The sequence below is a fragment of the Anarhichas minor genome, unplaced genomic scaffold (assembly GCF_050575085.1).
Source record: "Anarhichas minor isolate MPS153535 unplaced genomic scaffold, ASM5057508v1 ptg000006l, whole genome shotgun sequence".
Classification (NCBI taxonomy): Eukaryota; Metazoa; Chordata; class Actinopteri; order Perciformes; family Anarhichadidae; genus Anarhichas; species Anarhichas minor.
Genome location: NW_027466452.1, coordinates 436,799 through 458,118, shown reverse-complemented (window position 1 = coordinate 458,118; position 21,320 = coordinate 436,799). Strand labels below are relative to the sequence as shown.

At 40.6% G+C, this 21,320-nt stretch overlaps 1 protein-coding gene across 1 annotated transcript in view; it reads right to left on the bottom strand.

The window, feature by feature from the left end:
* The window catches only part of LOC142933750 (phospholipid phosphatase-related protein type 4-like), a 54,783-nt gene extending 33,833 nt beyond the window's left edge, over positions 1-20,950 (bottom strand). Inside the window, exons 1-2 of the mRNA XM_076077968.1 lie at positions 20,867-20,950; positions 913-1,098 (exon numbers count right to left, since the gene is read on the bottom strand). Of these exons, the coding sequence (XP_075934083.1) occupies positions 913-1,098; positions 20,867-20,950 (270 nt within the window). The remainder of the gene's footprint in view (positions 1-912; positions 1,099-20,866) is intronic.
* Positions 20,951-21,320: the final 370 nt, after the last annotated feature.

The window sequence follows — 21,320 nt, the reverse complement described above, 5'->3', positions numbered from 1 at the left end:
TACAAGCTACGGTGTTTTTGAAAACTTTTGCTGAGACCCAAATGGATCAATAACTCAACGAACACGTTCGCAGGAGGACCTCTGGCTGGAACTGAACCGCACCGATGTTCTGTTCAACCGCGTCATTAAACTCTTTGTAATCAAAGAAAGGAGGATGGACTTTGTCTTTAAGTCAACAGCAGCTGTGGTAAGTGAACTGCTTTTGTGTTTTTGCAGTAGCGTTACTACTGTGTTCATTTGTCTGTCGTGTCGTTTTTATGATATGGTTAATATTGTTCCCTCTGATGTGAATAATATTTGAATGGCTCGTGCTCTTCAGTGTGCGGATGAATACGTGTTTTAGCGCCGCAGTTTTCTGGATTGATTTGTTGCTTTGTTGTCATAGAAATATATGTGACTGGTTCTTCTGAGTTAGTTCTTTGTGTTAATTACATTAATTTTGACGAAGCATGCCGTCATCGCGGGGTTAGGGTCGGACATTTGATTCTCTGTTTGGGCTTTTGTTTTCTTTTACAAAGCAGGAATTATGGTCTGGAGAAATGGGGATTGTGTGGCGATTGCTTTAGCCTTGTTTGAATCAGTAGGGAACAGCTAAACGCTGCGGGGAGAGTTTGTAGCATGTGTGCTTGTAGCGTGAGTTTATGCGTGTTGTTTTCCTGCTAAGCTAGTTTAGTATAGCCTACCAGAACACACGTGTCGTGTACAATGTTTTTCTTCCGTGGTGGCAGCACGTTGTCTGTTATGCTGGGTGGGTTGCCAGGTTGAGTGCAGTAGCTCCACCGATTATATTTCCCACAATTTAAGCTTCTGCATTTTCCAAATGCACTAGTATTATTCAAACGTATTGTTCGGTTCGTAAGCCTTCGGTTCGTAGATATTAATGTGAGGTCCAGTGTGGGGGTGATGACTTACTGTTGCGGTGGGAGCGGCGAAGGCCAAGCTGAAGAGCAGAGGCAGTGTGCAGACTTCCTGTCTGGGCAGGATGTAGGGCAGAGACAGACTGCGGTCATTGCAACTGTACCCAGAATGCACCGGCTGGAATATATCCGTCAGCTCCAGGAAATAAAGACTGACAACAGAGGAGGCCAGGATAGGGAGCTGCAGTAAAGAAACAACAACACAATATAAGTGAGAAAATAGTTTTAAAAATATAGTCGAGTTGTATTTATATATTTTGTCAAATATTAACCTTTTTTCTTGCCACTGTCACCCAACGTTTGCCAATGGGGGAATGTTGGGTCTCTGTAAATTATAGAGTACGGTTTAGACCAGCTCTACATGAAAGGTTTCTCGAGGTAACTTATGTTATGATTTAACTCTGTGTAAATACATTTAATTTAATTGTTTATTGGCAGCAACAGAAAGTTTTCTGATCCATCAGGGAGTCGGGTCAGAAACTAGTGGCCATTAGAACCCTTCAATATTTAACCATGGTGTTTTATGATTTAAACACCATACACAGTATATCATATCAGAGGCTGAACAACAGTGACTAGATACCTCAGTTAACTCCCGTTTTTAGGGGTGCAATGGCTCATAACACTCACGGTTCGGATCGTATCACGGTTTTGAGTGACAAATCGGATCAGCACAAAAAAAGAGCGAATATAACTTTTGGAGAACCCCGATCATGCTTTTATTGCCGTCGATACAAATTGCCATCCTTTGATGATCAATATTGGCAAAAACAGATTGTTTTTGTTGATTATAGCAGCTGGTCTACAATACTCCACCGTCTCAAAACCACTCTGAAGTCAGTAAACCATCAAAGGTTCTAAGTGTTATCCTTTTACTTTGTTGTAGTCATCTATAGTGATTATTTGCACACAGTTCAAATGATTAGGAAATAAAAGATTGTATTTTTATTGATAAAAACTAAATCTTGAAAAGTTTTAATATAAGCTACTTTGAGCTAATGTTATGAAGTGAAACATGTCCCTCCGTAATATATATTTTATAATGCTGTAAAGGCATCGTTTTCAAACAGCTGTATTTATTCAAGTGTCAATGTAATAATTCTGTGCTTCATGTGCGTGCCGAACCGTGAGGGGGGATTCGCACGGATCATGGATCAACCACGGCCCATTACACCACTACCAGTTATGGCTACAATACGCACAAAAATACAGACACAAACATGCAGGAATAGATGGAGGTAAATGGTTTGTTGCTCTCAAAGATTTTGACCAAAGCTTTGTACTAAAGGGTGTGAATGACAGACGGTCAAGAGGAATAACACTCCTCTCTTTGCTCTTATTAACCATTACTTGTCAGGTAAGCCACACAAAGACACAAACCTGCAGACAGAAGATTAACAAAACCAAATAGAATGGAACTGTCACAGCTCTGACACTACTATCCTGTTTTTCTGTCGCTCACTCACCTAACCAGCTTATTCAGTGCACCTGCTAGTCACACCCACCTCATCAGCTCATCACTCTCACCTGCTCACTCTGCTGCATCCACTATTTAGCCCCCAGTCACACACACACTCACTGCCAGATCGTTCTCCGCATTCATGACAGACCTTCCAGTGTTTACCCTCCGACTGATTTCCCGTTACCGACCCTGCCTGTTTTGGACTTATCCGCCTCGCCTCTCCCCCGGTAATTCACAGTCTTCTGTCCCCGACCACGAGATCCTGCCGCTGTTTCCTCGGGGTTCTGTCTGCCTTCTCCCTTGTCGTTCCACCGTGTGGGATTATCCATCGGTGCTATTCAAAGACTGTTACCTGTTGTGTGTCCAGAGGAAAATAAAGCTTTGATTCCATCCAGTGTGTCTGTCGTACTGCTCGTGGGTCCTTACCACACCCGTTACAGGAACAACTCTTTGTACAAGGCCAATCATTCACACTGCAAACGAGCAGAAATCATTTTACTCACTGCACTTTAATCTGTGTTTCAGAACATATTCAAGATAATGCCAAGCTTGATGAAAAGCATTAGCATCAAATAAATGTGAGGAAGACTGCTCCCAATCCTTTCCAAGAAATGTTCATCAAGGGACATCATTTGCAAAGGATGTGAGTTTAAAAGATATTTTTGAAAATATGCTCAGGAGAAGTTGCTCTGTAATAAATAGTGCTTTTTGCTTTGTTGGGGTTGAAAAAATACTTGGCAGGTAATTGGATGAACCATCTGTCCATCATTGTCTAACCAACGGGGCAACCAATCAATGGACTACCAGTGAAGTCAGTTGGTTAATAGGGAGAAGAGCGTCCGTGTCGTTCTTTGCTCTTTGTTCAATGAAGAAATACTCAAGTTCTGATATAACTGATGCTATTGCCTCTCCGTGTCGTCACACACACCTAAATCCCGCCCATAGCTGCCAGAATTACTCCTCGAAGGACACTGATTGGTCTGAAACACTGTGGTTCGGACACAAACGCATTACTTGAAGCCTGACAAGATGGATTTAGGGGGCTCAGTGATAGAACGGGTCGTCCTTCAATCAGAGGAGCGGGGGTTCGGTCCTCTGCTCGAGTCAATGTCGATATATACTTGGACAAGACACTTAACCCCTGCCATCAGTGTATGATGGGTGTGACATGTAGTATTAAAGTGTAGGACGTAAGAGTCATCGTAGGACTAGATAAGCACTATTGAGTGAAACTTCTTGTTTGATGTTTTGATATTGCGAGAATCCAGCTCCTATTTTCTGACACTTTATTGAATAAACTAGTAAAAATTAAAACAAACATTGCTACATTAATTTATAAAGAAAACTATTGTTTGGTTATGCTTCAAGAGAGAACGCCTAAGTTAAAGTTTAAGTACCAGTTGAATAACTTCTTTTCTTCCCTGGTTGCCTGTCTTGTATCATGGACAAAGCTAAGAGTGTTGCATTATATATTTTTGAAGGATAGCTTTTGTGGGGAGAAATAAACTGAAAACAGGTCAGACAAGATATGACACGAATACCTCTTGTAAACTTGCTGAAAAATCAGCTGCTCCCCATGTCGATTAAGTGTTAGCCCACATTTTCTAACACTATGGCCAAGAGAAATGCATTGAAAGTGTTTTCATGGAGTGGAAAATTACTAATAATAAATATCTAAAATGTAAGTCCGCTTTACATTCATGGCTGAGGAACACTCAGTTGCAAATGTTGACATGTTGAAAAAATGGAGGTTCATTAAAGTTATCACAAATTATTATGTGGAACAAGCACGTCCATACCAAATGTCATGGCAATCCATTCAATAGTTGTCAGATATTTCACTCAAAATTATAAAGGAGAGACCATCAAAGTAATTCATCCTCCTTGGAACATAAATGTACAACATTTTATTGCAATCCATCCAATAGTTGAGATATTTCAATCTGGACCAAAGTGATGGACACAACAGACATGGCCATCCATAGAGCCATGAGCTTGATTTAAAGGATAACAATCACAAGGAAGCCCAAATGCTCCTGAATGTCTGCCACCATATTTAACCAATCACATATGACATCATGATAGCCATCATTATATTCAGTAGTTCAGTGCATTACAATTATTCACTTTTCTCAAAATCCCAATCTGTAACCTAGGGTTAGAATAATATGCTGGTACATTGGTACAGATTTTTTCTTTTTCTAAAACATTATATTGATGATTCCCTGCCTGGAGAAATCATTTCTGTATTTATTCCGGGTGAGAAATGAAACAAATCATTTAGTGTAGGAGGGTTTACAAAAACAATTTAATGGGTGTCAGTCAATAGTACCTGCTAACTGCCCTAAGGAGCTGCTCACCCACCTGCGAGATTTTCAATACTCTGGCTGTGAAAAGTCTGGGGGAGAACTTCATACTTATCATTTCTTCATGGAAATATAACACCCTTTAAAATCTGCATCTAAATAGCATTTTGCATAGTTAGCATGTGAAACTAACTTTTTAGAGAGGGCAGGGAAAGGTAAAAAACCCTTTCTGAAATAAACACATTAAAAACTGAAGCTCGTGGGAAGCTACCCTGGAAGTGGGGCAGCAGATGTTTGCACCAACAACAAGCCAACAGAAAAGCATTCAATAATACAGCAGACTTCCCTGCTGTTATCAGGTTGATCCATGTCATCAATACATTTATCAAAACATCAATATCTCTAACACTGAATCCTCAAGGTGAATTTAGAATACTGAATCATCATTGTCCCTGACCAAATCAATCCTCAGAGGTGACACTGTCAGTATGTTACATACTGTTTAACATAGGAGCCCAATATAATGGACAATTATCACTGATATATCTGTAACGTGTCAGCCAATAAGAAATTAACAGATGTATCAAAGATAGGTTTGATGTCATTTGTTAAGCAAATTTTAAAGCAAACTTTAGAAATATTGCCAAAAAATGAACAAAATGAAATACAAAATGAGGTAATTTCCGTCAACTAGTTTGTAGCAAATACCCTCAGAAGTTGGCGCTAGAGGTTTGCATGGATGTAATCCCCCAGTAAACCGAGTAGAAGAGGTAGAGGTTACGAACCGGAAACCAAACACCGCCTTGGTCATCTAACCCATATACAGAATTTTGAAGCATATTGAGGCCTCCTGTGATTTGCTTTTTAGGAATGAAAATAAATATTTTTAGGCTGGTTTACTGGATTTGGAGCTAGTCATGGTTAAATGTTGTGTAATAGTGATACCAGTGGCGGGCCGTGTGTTTTATACCTGCACAGTAAATTTGTCAGAGTAAATTTTACTCAAATTGAAAAAAATTTTACTCAATAAAATATAACATTTGGTCCCAGTCTATATAGAGTAAAATCTACTCTTGCCTCAGAGTTAATAATTCAGAGTATTTTTTACTCTATTCAGTGTTTGTATTTAACTCTACGTGATGATAATTTACTCTATGTAGCATAAAATGAAAACAACTCTACTGCCATTTTACTCAATTTAGAGTTATATTCCACTCGATATAGAGTTATATTCCACTCGATATAGAGTTAAATTCCACTCGATATAGAACTAAATTACACTCCATATAGAACTAAATTACACTCCATATAGAACTAAATTACACTCCATATAGAACTAAATTATGATTAAAACCTGTGAGAAGGTTATCATTAAACCCAACAAGTTAAATAAATCAGATATCAGTATTTACCAAAGCACAATTTATTATTTTTATAACAAATGTGCAATGTATCCATACATATTTTACAGAATACATTTTGGACCTCTGAAAAAGGAAAAATAACATTTTGGCCTTTTCACTATGACATCATAGGAAACAGTATGGCACAATAAACAAACTTGCGTCATCACACCTGTATGACATTTGTACATCAAATGCTTTGTAACAGAAAATCTCTTTCACATCAACTACATGAGGTCCGTCTTTTGTGCACACAACTTTATATGCATTAAAATGCTCATAAAACAAAACATCTTCGTATCAACTCAATGCAGCATCCGAGCCCTCAACTCTGCAACCCTTGGATTCACCTTAGTGGTATCAACATCGATTTCAAAGATCGTGGTTTGCAAGAAGTTGTACACATTTACCAGATCCTGGTTGTACGAAGTACCAAAGACAAAATGAGCTTTGAAAAGCTCATCAAAACAGGCAAGTGTGTTTGGTGACTTACAAGGTATTGTATGCTTGTCAATCACAATGAAGTATTTGTGAATCAGACTCTTCTGGGTCCCCACAGCTAGCAGGTATGGTTGAAGGCTTTCCACGATGCCGTCCAGATGCCCCTGGATGCTCGTCCCAGTCTGTGACAGAAAAGATAATTAATTAGTCAGCTATAAAATTAATCAGTTTAAGGAAATGTCTTTCAAATACAGATATACATGATCTTACCATTATTTGACCATAATCTTAAAAAGGGGATTGAAAGGTTTAGAAAAGGGGACAGAACAGTGAAGATTTTCCAGTTTAATTGAACTCTAACCTCACCTTAATGAATTTCACAAGACGGTCACTGGCTTGTCTGGCTGAGAGTTTTCCTGGTCTCTTGCGGCCATGTGGTGATGGTGGTAGAAGGTGGACAAGAACCAAAATGGATGACATGTCACTGTCCCATCCTGGAAGTAAAAATTCATAAACAAGCATTTACTACAAGCTAACAGTCAATCCATTTTTCATTCAAAAACAATTCTCTCTTCCATAACTATGATCCTTTACTTTTAGCATACCATTTTCCACGTCTGTTGTGCATTCAGCATTTTGAACCAGGTCTTGAAGATCGGCTGTCTGTGTGAGGCCACGGCTTTGTTCGAGGACTTTCTGTTTGTAGATAGTAGGCCACCTCTCCAGGAACTTTGTAGCAGCAGCATCACCAAACATCAGACCAAAGTCTTGGTCAATCTGCAGACAAGATAGAATTGGTCAGAACAGTAAACATTATGGTGTAGCACCATGGTCATGACAGATCTTACAGCCCTACCCAGGCTATTGTAGAACAGAAATAATATTGTCATGACAGTGGCAGTAGAATGTTCACATACCAGTCCTGCTATGTCCAGGAATCTTGGAAACGCTGAGAATAGTTCAGAGGACTTCACTGGGTCATGAACCATGTCTTGGCGATAGGTAAAGGTCTGCTTCATCTTCTCCTTCACAGTTGCTTCATCAGCTGTATGCTTCATAAGCGCAATGGCCTCGCAGCACAGGCTTTCTGTAGTTAGCCCGTTTTCCACTCTGAATGCCTCTCTTTCTGCTTTTGGACCACCTGTAATAGTGGTGGAACTTTTATCAATTACTGGGTTAGTATACGATATTGTGTCCTAAGATATAAGAAACAAGGCTTGGAAAACTCTGCAAGGATGGCCATGCAGGCACTTACGTCTCCAGAAGAAAAATAGGACATATATATTACATGATTATTCCCTCATCATGTAATATGAATTAGACTTCACACATACCTGTTAGTGTTTGTGACTCACTGCAGGTCTTCTTTTTTCCCTCTGATGCTACCTTCTGAACAAATTTCAGTCTCCATGCCAGATACCCACTCCCATCTTCTGCATTGTAATAATGCTCCTAAAGTAAAAAGGGTTATTCAGTTTGATTGAACAAGTTGAAATAGTTTCATCTTTCCCCTAAAACTATCATATTTCCTAGTATTGTGATGAGGCCTTTATTTTTAATGAGTTATTTTGAAAAACAGATGTTATTGTATTACACGGTTAGTGTTGTGTCTTGTTAATGGTCTAACCCTTGCGGTGCGAAAGTAAACTGGGCTTTAACACCACCAGAGTTGAACTTACGGGGGAAGGCAGAGATGGTGGCCATTAGGGCTGTCACCTTTTCCAAAAATTACACTCGAACAAATATTATATGACACGCAATACGTTAGAGCGCCCTCTGTTGGGTGACAAAGTAAACTACGTTAAACAGTCAGCTGTGGATATAGACTGTAAATTTTTAATTCAAATGGGTCATTAGAGTTTGAATGTTAATTACATTCGAACGAATGTTCAAAAAGTGACAGCCCTTGTTGCCATGCAGTAATGTTTACAGATCTTTATTTGAAATAAAAACACTACCCATCTGTAAAACAGCAGTTGAAATATTTACATTCCAAGCAAGTGAAAAGTAAATAGGTTAGACGTTTTAATGTACTTACATAGCCAAACTTGCTCCTAGGATCGGCCAGGTATGGGTACAAGGTAGTGATGCCCCTTGCGTAGTCCTCTTTAACGCGCTTTGAAGGACTTGTCCTACACACAAACACACAGACTTTACTATATGTGCTCCAATCAAAAGTATTGATGTGTAAATTCCACCTGCTAAAAGAGGGGTGTTGTACTGTGTCAATTCAAGACAAAAATGTGTATTAGGAGTGCAGGTATGTAATAATAACATGACAACATACCCATGTTCACTTGTCATATGTGCGACCAATATCTTGACCATATCACGTCTTCTGGCATCTGTTAGGCTTTTTGTTCGGGCATACTCATTCATGATCCTTTCTCCTCCAGGTTTGTTCTTCAGGATGTCTTCAATCATCTAAGTGGGAAGAACAAAAACTAACACAATGAAACGTGTAAAACAATAATGACACATCAAGTATTATAAAACAGAATGGCCATCATTTTACAACTTCAGTTATTCAGCCATTTACCATTCAACCTTGGCATTTTTTTAAACCTTCAGAAAGGATGCAAGGGAAACTGCAGAGCTTACCTGAGCTAGATGACTTCCCTCATCTCTTTGTCTTGTAGCAGGACTATGCTGCAATATAGTGGTGTCGTCCGAGTCCCTCTCATTGTCTCCACTGAAGCTTGCAAAGGAGCAGCATGAAGGGGAGCTCAAAGAATCTAGAAAACATTAACATTTAACTAACGTGATTAACATTGTGACTATAACACAATATAAGTGCACACATCCATTATTACTAGAGGAATGCAAATATTTCACATTGTATCATGCCCACAACAGTTCCAGAAATGGTGGAAAGGGTGAGCAGAGATGATTTCAAAATATCTAAATAAGTTAAAAAAAAAAAAAAAAACTCAGATATATTCAATTGTCTTGCATATTCAAAACATGTTAGATTGACCAAGCCGTACAGATAAATATGAAGTTACAAGCTAATAAGTAACTAACCCTCAAGATTTGGGTCTTGGGGTAGACAAATCTCCAGCACACCAATGTCTTGTTTCTTTAGTAGAAACTCAAACACCTCCTCATCAACTTCGGTCTTTGATTCATCATAGACTTTTAAGTCCAAGGTTGGAAGGTCAAATTTCTTGGCAACTGAAGACAAAATACCAAGGGACAAGCTTAGTGATGAATCGGTTGTGTATTTGCAGAAAAACATAACAGACAGAAATCAGAAGGCCATCTTTACTTGAACATTGTAATCCCAAAACTGACTTAGTATTCCATGCAGACCTTTGCTATTCCAGGGAAAAGACTTTCAGTTATGCAAAACATAGACTGACATCCCAAGTATATTGTTCCACAGGTTGGTGTGTGCAATATTTTTCACTCACCACAATCCACAAATGATTTGAAGGTTAGTTGCCCCTCATAACAAATGTACTTCTGACGATCTCTGTACTTCACTCTTACAGCCTGCATCCTTCATGACAAAAAAATTGAATTAGTTTCATTATCAGAAACAGCCAACAATTCAGTATTTTTAACAGTTACAACTCCAATTAAATGTACAGAACCAGTGTAACTGCCAACATTAGTAATACCATAGTAAGCTAACATTAGAAAGACATGATGCATGGACTAATGTCTCCACAGGGGTAAACTATTTCATTATAAAAACGAGGGACATTTTAAGCATGTCTTTATTACACTGTACTAAAGGGACCTGTTCATTCGCTTGAATCGCGCCATCGCCAATTCGCGTCACTCCAGCATCACAGTAACAGAAATGTAACGAGTTGTCTCATCTTGAACAATGTCTCCTTCACCTGGTTGTCTCCGACTTGGCCGTCTCTAGCATGCCACAGTGCAACAGACCAATCAGCTTATGCTGCCGAATTCTACCCGCACTTCGCGGGTGGCCCAATGTCAAGCCCAGCTAGTTTTAGCAGTCAACAGAGTGAAGTGCATTTTTTTCAAAGTACAACACACATGTTGCATCGACCAGGGTGCTGACGAACTGCAGCGAAACACAGTCCATCTACAGAGCTCGTTTCAGAGTAAAATACACTTGTTAGCGCCAACAAACGCAGCTAGAAACAGTCCGCTTAAAACAGTCGTTAACAGCCCTTTTCAGAGTAAAATTCACATGTTAGCGCCAACAAACTGCAAATTGTAACGGTCCGTCTACATTTTCACAGTAAAATGTACCTGTTGCACCAACTAACTGCAGCAAAAGACGGTCCCTCTATCAGTACTCTACACAGAATAAAACACACGTGCACCTGCTCAGTGAAGTCCGCTGGCTACTGATGATAGCTAATACTACTTTATTGAGACTTTAATCCAGGTGCGTCGACGTTAATATGTCCATAAACCACCAAATATTTTGCGAATTGATGTTAATATGTTAGAAGCTAACGTTTGACTGTGACTATGTGAAAAAGTTAGAAGCTAACGTTAGCATCTGGTAACGCGAACAATCAGAAGCTACGGCTCATATCTGACAATGCAAATCGTGAAGTAACGTTAGGTTAGCTTCAGCTAACCTAACGTTGTATGTTGCTACAAAATGTACCTTACACACATGAAGTTAACCAAAAAGAATGACCTTACCTGACATGCTATTTCAAATGCCGTCTTCTGTTTCTCACTTCAGCTCTTCCGTACCATAAAACGTCAGCTCATTCCAGCGTAGCAAGAGGTGTCATGGCGGCAGAAACTAAACTTAAGGAACCGTTGTGGGCGTGGTCACGCTGTTTTACTCCAATAGATTTTATTCTGAATATTTACTCACACTCTACTGGCTACTGGAAGTAATTACACTCCAAAATGATTAAATATGACTCCTTCAGTGGAAAATAATAGTAACTCCGGAAAAATTACTCTCCCGTTTTTCCTGTGTGGGCCTTCAGGTCTGTCCTACTACAGTTGAACCACCTCCTAATAACCTCATTATGACGCCACAGCTACGGATTATTATTTGTTTCGTGTAAAAAACACATTCACATAACACTGCAACGTTTGACAAGTGAAATAAAATGTTACATGAAGCTCAACACCTACAAATACACTAACTGCAGAGTGCAGATACATACGCGCATGACGGGATGCTTCGTCATTAACGGACAATGCATATAGTCAAAATCAACGTAATTAACGTAATTAATGACAAGAACAAACTCACAAGAACCAGTCACATATATTGATATGACAACAACGTATGTAGAATAACATAAAACCCAAATAACACGACTCAACAGGCCTCTGCACATTCCAGCAAAACTGCAGCGCTAAAACACGCATTCATCCACACACTCAAGAGCACCATTCAAATATTATTCACATCAGAGGGAACAATATTAACCATATCATAAACACGACACGATAGAAAAATGAACACAGTAGTAACGCTACTGCAGATGTAAAAATACAAAAGCAGTTCACTTACCAAAGCTGCTGTTCACTTAAAGACAAAGTCCATCCTCCTTTCTTTGATTACAAAGAGTTTAATGACACGGTCGTACAGAACATCCGTGTGTTTTAGTTCCAGTAAGAAGTCCTTCTCGATTCATGGACGCCAGTGATGACAATCGAGCCTCCCCAGTTGTATTTCTTGAATACGTTTTTAATGCATTTGAGGGCTGAAAATGTCCGCTTGATGGAGGCAGTAGATATTATACCTTGAACTCTTTCTACTAGATAGCTAGTTCCACAACAGTCACGCTAGCCCACTGACCAATCAAGCTGCACGTTAATGATGTTGTACTTGTAGGCTACCGAGAATGCTCTGGCATGTCAAAGAATACGCCCAACATGTCAAACTAAAAATCTGATTGGTTGAAGACTATGACAATCAACAATATCGTCCCCATTCACTTAAACTGCAAAGGGATTCACTTGCAATTCTGAAGGCCTCCAGGCAGATTTTTTTACTTAGCGACAGCATAGAGGGGAAATCTGATTGGATAAAAGCTCTACTTAAAACAAGCTGCGCTGGAAGCAGAGCAATTGAGGAAGACAGTAGCTGTGCAATGAGATAAGAAGCTAATAGGAAAAATATTAAGAATACATGTAGTGTATTTATGAAAAATAATTAAACTATAAAATAGCTATAACTTTGTGATTCTGTCAGGGCCAGCAGAGAAGGCTTTGCTGGCCCTGACGGCCCACCACTGAGTGATACTCTAACCCTAACTTGGAGAGGTTGGAAGGAGATATACCTTTCTGAATTGTTACGTTTCTACCTAAAAACCTGTGGAGCTAATATTAGCAGAGAACACATTAACTAGCGTTAGCTTTTCTTTGCTACCCTAGCTACTGAAGGTATACTGAATGCAAACACATGCTGCTTCCACTTTTTAATGATTGTAACAGTGAATAAAGACCTACCTAGATAATATATATTCAGGGACAGCAGTTAGTGATAGTGGTAACTCTGACAGCTAGACGGAGTAGCTTTGTAAGGTCAGAGTGACCTTTTACCTTTGATCACCAAATTCAAATGAGTTCATCCTTCGGTCCATGGGGACAATGGTGCCAAACTTGAGAAAATTCCCTCCAGGCATTCCCGGGATATCGTGTTCATTATAATGGACCAGACGGACAGGCGGATGGATAACCAGAAAACATAATTCCTCCAGCCACGGCTGTCACTGGCGCAATTATAAACCTTTGGGATGTAAATCCCCCGGTGTGTACTATATCATGCATATCTGATGAAGGGAGTACAATAATGATCATTTTCGAGACCCATAGTCAACCAAAGCCTTCGTAGCCACTGTGCACACAGATGAAACCAGGCTGCAGTAGGGATGTTTTTCTCCTCTTAACGTCTCTAGCCCTGAACACACAGATGTAAAAATACACCCCATTCAGAGGGCCATGTTGCCTAGCAGCCAGTTGGTGGGTAGGATGGTGTGACAGTGTGTGAGATAGAAAATGTAGGAGAAACAGAGCAGCTCAGTCAGGGAGAATAAGGAGAACAATATTTATGATAGATTCAAATTGCTTTTTTAACTAAAAGCCAAGAAATTTCAGCCTTTCACCAAACACTCATATAGATACTGATGTGCAATTTTGGGATCTTGCCATACTTCACAAAATTGTTAATTCTGCAAAAAAGAGGCCAAGCTGAAACTATCCTTGATCACGCGCTCTGTTTACAGTTAACATGGCAACATTTCAAGATAAGCATAAAATCTGCAAAACTACGTGCCAACAGGCTTTTTCCTCATTAGTCATTCATCCATTATTCAGTGTGCCTAACACTTAATATACAGGATTGCCTATAGCTTGGTCGGATCACAGTTTGATCCTATTCTCCATTCGAAGATTGGTTTGGAAACTGGCCCGCAGTGAGCAGTAGACAGGGAAACACACTCCATACCAACACATCAGGCGGACTCTGTAATGATACATGAGCATGTCCGATGTATATCGCACAACCTGGATAAAGAGTTTTAACTAAAGGCTTCTTCATCTTTTTGTCGAAACATCATTCATCAACTAATTCTGGACGTCACTGGATATCTGGCCAACAAGACAAGAGATCAACCTGTTTTGTACGTCCACACACGACGCCTGCTTGGTGGGCACACTGCATGTCAACCTTTACCCATTCACACTGGACCGGAGGAGGCGGGATTGAACCGCGAATCTGCCAACCGCCAACTGGTTTTCACACTGGCCAAGCGGTGTGGAGTGGGAGAAGAATGACAGGGTTCTTTCTACCCTCCATCCCACTGCACAAGCTTTCTTTGACCACTGGTTTTGGTTTTGCAGTCTTATAGCCACAAGTCCCTGACCTACATTGGCTATAACGTCAAGAAACAACTCTGTATGTGGCAGGAGAGTTTGAGTTCCAAACTTACCAGAAACTCCAGTTCCACTTCTCTTCCCTGCTTGCTGCTGCAGTTTCTGCTCATTCATGAATACAACTCAGGATAGCCACACAATTAAATTATGTCATCTAAATATCAAACGAGACAGGAAAGGTGCTTCCAAACAGAGAGCGGATACGGCTGCACCTGTCACCCAGTGACATCAGTGTTCTGTATTTTGAATGGGCGGCAATAGGGCACAACTTCACCCCCACTAGCACATCTTATACTATAACCAAACACGTACAGTTATTCTGCCACCAGCAGTTGACTTCAGTTGGGTGTTCTGTTGCTAGCACAGTGACCGCCCCTATTGCAGCTGCTGTTCACGGTTTCCGGTAAAAAGGTTGTTAGTCCTGGCGGCCAGGTGTCTTGTTTTTAGGTCAGTCCACCTTAAGTGAGCCCGGGCCGAAGTTGGGGCTAACTTTGGGGCTAACCCCCTTCACTTTAATTAGTAAAAAATACGCGTCCCGCGACCCACGAATCACTGTTTGGCTCTTGAGCATTTGTGGCATTTCTTCAAATGCCAAATAGCCTAAACTGCTATAATGTTAATGCTAACTTCATACTGACGTCAGTCACACACACTCTCTCTCCCTTTAACATTATGAACACAACCTACACAATGAGTTATTCCTTAAAGGAGTTAACAACTTGTAGAACACATTTTAGTTTAAAACGCCTCTTAAAAAGGCATTTTAAAAACATTCCTGATGTTTAGGCTCATGGGCCTCCCAGCTTGCCTGACATTGTTAGCATATATACAGCCTTTTGTCAGATGTTTCCAAGCAAATATTGACACAAATCTTTTATTAACTCCCCAACATGCCTTTGTCTAAGCCTTACCCGATCAGCTGTTCAGTGACAGTTTGTTTATTTAGTTTGTCTAAAGCAGATTACCACTGACGCACTGAGTAACTGCTGAAATACTGTTGGGATATGTATATCCCTGATAAGTATTTCGCTCCTGTATATGAATATTTACTGTGCTGTGCTTCCTATGTAATACTTTGTCTTCCTGGCATGAAGCACAACGCAACTAATTTGACAACTGGTCTGTACTGAATCCAGTTTCCTTGTTACTCATTTTTACCAGACCTTTGGTCTATCTCTTGTTTATGGAATATTTTATGATTCTTAATAAAGTCATCATTCCATTTGTTGGCCATCTGCTGTCTTCAACCTTGAATGTGTTTCACTCAATGCATAGCTGTGCACCTACACGCACAGTGAAGGCAATAGAAGCATACTCTACAAGTTCCTGCTAAATCGACCTACTCTAATCTCATCACGTAGCTACATAGAGTGGGTTGTAGCTTAAAATACAGGAAAGTGTTAGCAATAGAGTTAGGCCTTGTAAAAAATGTCAAACCAGTTTGAGATGAAGTCAAACACCAGACCAGACCAGACCGGTATACAAAATGTTACTACTAGGTGTTGCACTTGATTCAGCAGCCAGTCCACCAAAACTCGGAGGAGCAGCCAGCCACTAGAATGAGAATAGGTGGTCCACCTTAAAGGTCAGCCCACCTTAAGAGAGCCTGGGCCGAAGCTGTTTCTAACTTTGGGGATAACCCCTTCAGCCACGCAGAAGAGTGCAGAGATTTGAATCAAATTTTATATATTGGCCAAAGTGTGGAATTACAACTTCCTGGTGCATCACGTGCCGCCACTGGGCCCAAAAGTACTTTCCCCCATAGACTTACATTGGGAAAGAGAGTCCAAAACGTTGATCACATTCTCTTACTCTCTTTTGATCGATAACGATAAGCACACAGCTGCTTTTACTTGTTTATACGCATGATATTATGTCACGTTGTCATATTGCTCATTAATAATGAAAAAAAATAAAACTGTGACACCGATGGCACAGATTGTTAATTAGCCAGAAGGTGGTATAACGACAAATACCGGTTAAATCAAATCAAACCGGTTTAAGCCTATACACCAGGCATGGGCAAACTACGGCCCGCGGGCCAGATACGGCCCGTTGGGCTTTTTAATCCGGCCCGTCAAATATTGGTACAAAATTGTCCAAACTATAATAAAGACTAAGGCTGGGCAGTATACCGGTTTTATCTTCCCGTATGATATGAATTATTCACACATACCGGTGTATAGCCAAAACAACTGCTGTCTGCTTTCAACAGGCAGCTAAATGTATTATTTGCTGCTAACCCACAGCGGTCAGCGCTAGTTCTCTTATATGTATTGAGAGGGAACCCCAGTCATGGTCATAACTTTATAACACAACAATTAACAACCCACAACTAATGCTCTTTAACAGAGAAAAACACCACAGCACACAACAGTCTGTGACACATAAACAATTTGTAACACTAATAATTGTACATTTATAAAATGTCACCGCCAAACTGCATGCTGGGTACAGCTCGCTCGGGAGCCTGCTTGCTAGCACAACAGTCTGCTAACAGCTGGGAGAGGCTCCGTCGCTCCACTTACGTTACATTAAAGAACAGAACAGAGCGATGCAGGATGAACAAAGACAGACCGGAGATGCACCGATAGAGGCAGACACATATGCAACGCTGATTACCGTGTAATATGTGTGGTATTTGTTATAAATGTACGTTGGTGCATAGAGGTGATAAGAAGTTGTACAGGGAGGGGCTTAGGACCCAGGGGAATGTAAGTGAAGGAAACAGGAAGACACTCCACACAAACAGCTGTTCACCGCTCGTCATGATCCTGCAGACCAGTGATTCTCAACTGGTGGTTCGTCGCGGACCCGTTTTCAGTGGGTCGCGGGCCTTTGCTTTATGCAGCGGAGTTATTCACGCTCCTTTACAGCATTTACAGCACTTGTTCAGCGGTGCAGGAAAAACACCGACCAATGCGGTGTAAATCACGTCACGTGATGCAGTTTAGCCAATAAAATAAGGGTATTCTGATACGTTTACTGACGCCAGTGAGATGTACCCACACCATGACACAGGGGGGAGAGACAAGGAAAGACATTACAGAGCAGAACTCAGATAATGTTAGATGTCACAGTCAAGTATTTGTATGATCCATCAAAGAATCAAACTGCTAAAAGGACCACAGGTATTAACCTTTACACTAAAAACACTGTGTCAAAAATGACTACTTAATAAGTAAGTGCATGATAAAATATGCATTAATGCGATAACAAAATAACGTGTAAGATCCCAGCTAACTGATGAACACCTCAGATCTGTTCTGAGAATTGCCACAACCAAACTGACACCAAACGTTGACGCACTGGTTAAAAAGGGTGACCAACAACACTGTTCCCACTGACATTAAATGCAAGTTACTTTTCAGGTCATGGCTTTTACTTGTAATTTATATTAGTTCACACAAACACTCCATTCATCTGCTACTGGCCCGGCCGGTCTGTCAAATATTAAAACTCAATGTGGCCCCCGAGCCAAAAAGTTTGCCCACCCCTGCTATACACCGTACCGGACCGGCAAAACAAAAATTCTAGCCAACTCTAGTTAGCCAAATGAAACGATCAATATAGAATGTTTAGCTTACTGATATAATACACATTGTTTTCTACTCCAGAGGTGGACATACAATCCAGGAACATTAGCTCTTGTTTTCCTTGTGGTTCCTGGTGGCACACCAAAGAAAGGTGTGTTAGGAAGCATTGTAATTCCATCGAGGGGAAAATCATTTTACTATTGTTTTCTAGCTTGTAGCGTAATAGGTTTGGGCTTGGAGACCAAATTCCAACACAAAGTCTGTACTGCAAACCGAGGAGTCTGAAAGACTAGGAGTTGGAGGATATAATAGAAATTTGTCAACCCCCAGAATTTGTTTTATATCTCTAACACTGAGATAGATTTCCATTTAATATCTCTGGTGGACAGTTGTGGGCAATTTTGCAAATCAATGAATGAAACTGCTTTATGGCAAAATACTGGATTGTAGCATATTTTATTTACTGGATTTGGTAAAAGCAGATATTCCCATATGGTTATTTCACTGTAAATGGTATCTCAATTGAGTTTTCACTAACTGCACTACATTCCAAACTATATGAATATCCATATCATAATATAAAGTTACACAGACCAAGGTGTTCTACATACAGTATGGTCTAATAGAGTGCTGCAGGGATGACGTATTTGTGTCCAGGCTAACCTGGAAATTAGCATCGAACTGGTTCCCTCGACAGAAAGCTAATGGGATTTTCCATCGGATTTTGGATTATTGCAGAAAATGAGGTAAACAAACGTTTGATACTTACGAATTTTGCTCAATAAGATAATCTTCACAAATGAACACTACAATGCAATCACCAGAAGTAAAAAGCTAACGTTAGGCTATAGTAGCAAACTACACCAAGATCGCATGACATCATGTCACCACCACTAAACTAGATGATGACGTTTTGTATTCTCATATAGTCACTTGCTAGCAAACACCTTCATAAAGACACGTAAAAACTTAAAAATTCACAAGTGGGATATTTTCTGACATATTTTGTGTTGTACAAGAAAACCTTAGAATCTCCTAAGCTTGTGTTAGCCACAGACCTTATTTCAAGCATCTAACCAAAAACCTGTTCAAAAATCCCATAGACTTCGAGACAAGGAAACCGGAAGTGTACAATGCTGACTAATTTGGGGGTTTTAGGACTAATTTCTGCAGCACTCTGTAAAGGTGCTATTGAGTTGCATTATGGGAAGTTAAGGACCAGTCATGTTGGAGCTTGCCCTATATTAAGGACTAAATGTCAGGTAATCTCAGCTTCTGCTGAACTAGGCCCGTTCTTTATTTATTTTTTTATCTGTCATCCAACTTTATGGAAATGCGATACTTAACGGCTTGAACATTCTTTTGACGTGACTAGGTTATCAGGGAAGATATGGTCACTGTGAACCATATAAATGCCTTCATGTATACATACTACAGCAATTTAGGTTGCCTGGTAATTCAGTTAATTGTAAGTAAGTAAAGAGATACTGTCTGTATTTGTTGCAGTATGACCTGCTAGTACACTCTGTTGGTCAAAGACTCTATTAACCCACTCTAACCCCACATTCAACACCTGATGGTGCAAGCAGGGGCTCAGCAGCAGCAAGCAGGACTCAATAGAGCCCCAACACCTTTGATCATTCCTACCATTTCAATCTTTCAAACCAGAAATTCGGAAGGCAGATTCTGGCAAAACATGACTGTCTTGTTGCTGATCAGCCCGTGGTTAACTGCATCATCAGATGGAGAATTCAAGTGGTGAACGGAGCACGGCTGCCACTGCGTTATGTTCTGTAATACAATGTGCAAGCATTCAGTCCATGGCAGGTGCATCAAAATTAGGCTGACACTAATTGAAATGGTCCTTTAATTAACACAGAGCAATAGTAATGGAACTTTGACTTTCTCTGACTAGGAAAATACTGCAAAATCACAACAAGCCCTCATTCATCAGGGCCTGTCAGAGACAATGCAGTGTCCTGTGTTCATATTCCAATATGATAATCGAAATGTAGGTTATGTCCAAACAAAAGTCATCATTAAAGGCCACCACCACAACTACTACTGTGCTAGTAATAATGTGAATAATCATTTTGAATGTAAAAGAAGTGCACATTGTGGAGCCTTCAGGACGGCTGCTCCACAGTCTGGGGGCGTAGGAACTAAATGCAGCATCACTGTCAGCTGTAGTCCTGGGGTGAGGAACAATGGCTGTGACAGAGACAGTGGAACACAGTGATGTGACGGGGACGGGCATTTCATCATGCTGATGTTTAAATTGTGTCTAAATTGCATTAGTGTGGCATGATATCGAAGTATATGTTCATATTTGGACAGTTGTCATTCACAGTTGTCTATGAACACCGTGGCTCTCTTCAGTCTTTTCCTATCAAGGTGTATTGACGGATGATACACAGATGATGAGCATTCTTTCATGAATCAAGCTGTATAAATCTTTGCATCCCGCCCCACAACATTGCTGTAACGTACACACGAGGAATCATGATGCCCTGTTGAGACTGCAGCGTCACTGGCTGCAGAAGAACAGGGTAAACAGGGACGAGGTGAATACAGATTCTCAGTATCACTGCCCTCAAACTGCATGGGCTTCATACCAGGATTACAGACCGTCTGGCTCATTGTTATGTGTCATCTCAATAGTATACATATGATCCATAATGATAACTTCATATTTGTTAGCAGCATAACCTGATTGGGGTATTCAGTGTGGTTGCTTGCTTCCTTAGACCAGCTGAACAGTGAACCATGCAACATATCAACCATATCAAACAGACAGCAGCCTGACAACAGTCAGTTCCACTTGTACCTCTGATGTGATAGACAGATAAAAAGATAGACAGACAGGCAGACAGACTGGTTGTTTGGTTGGTTGGTTTTGATAGATAGATAGATAGATAGATAGATAGATAGATAGATAGATAGATAGATAGATTAAATATTTCACCTCTACAAAATAAAAGCACGGCAGCAGAGTGACGCTGTCCTTGGTCTCATTCCCGCCTTTCAGTCGCTCCTTGGCACGAGACATAACGAGCGGCCGGTGGTCTCTCCCGTTGCCGGGAGACAGGGAGCTGTATTTGATTCCCGTCGTAATTTTGGCGAAATTCCGACGGACTCCGGTTCCCCCAAGCCCTTAACGGCAGACCTCCATCGCCCGACGAGGTGAGCTGGAGGTGTCGATGCCTGCTAATGTGATTTGTCCGTGGACGCCTCTAAAATTGCGGTTCTTGGGCTTCAAAAATGGTGCCAGCGCAGGACTGGCATTGTCTCCCCTAAATCTGTTCGCCCTGTGTGCTGACATTAAAATTCATCCTGGAAATGCATACGGTGTTCAGAGGAGAGGATTACTCCTGACACCCCCGCGTAACTCTGATGCTTCTCCACTCACTCTCCTCCAG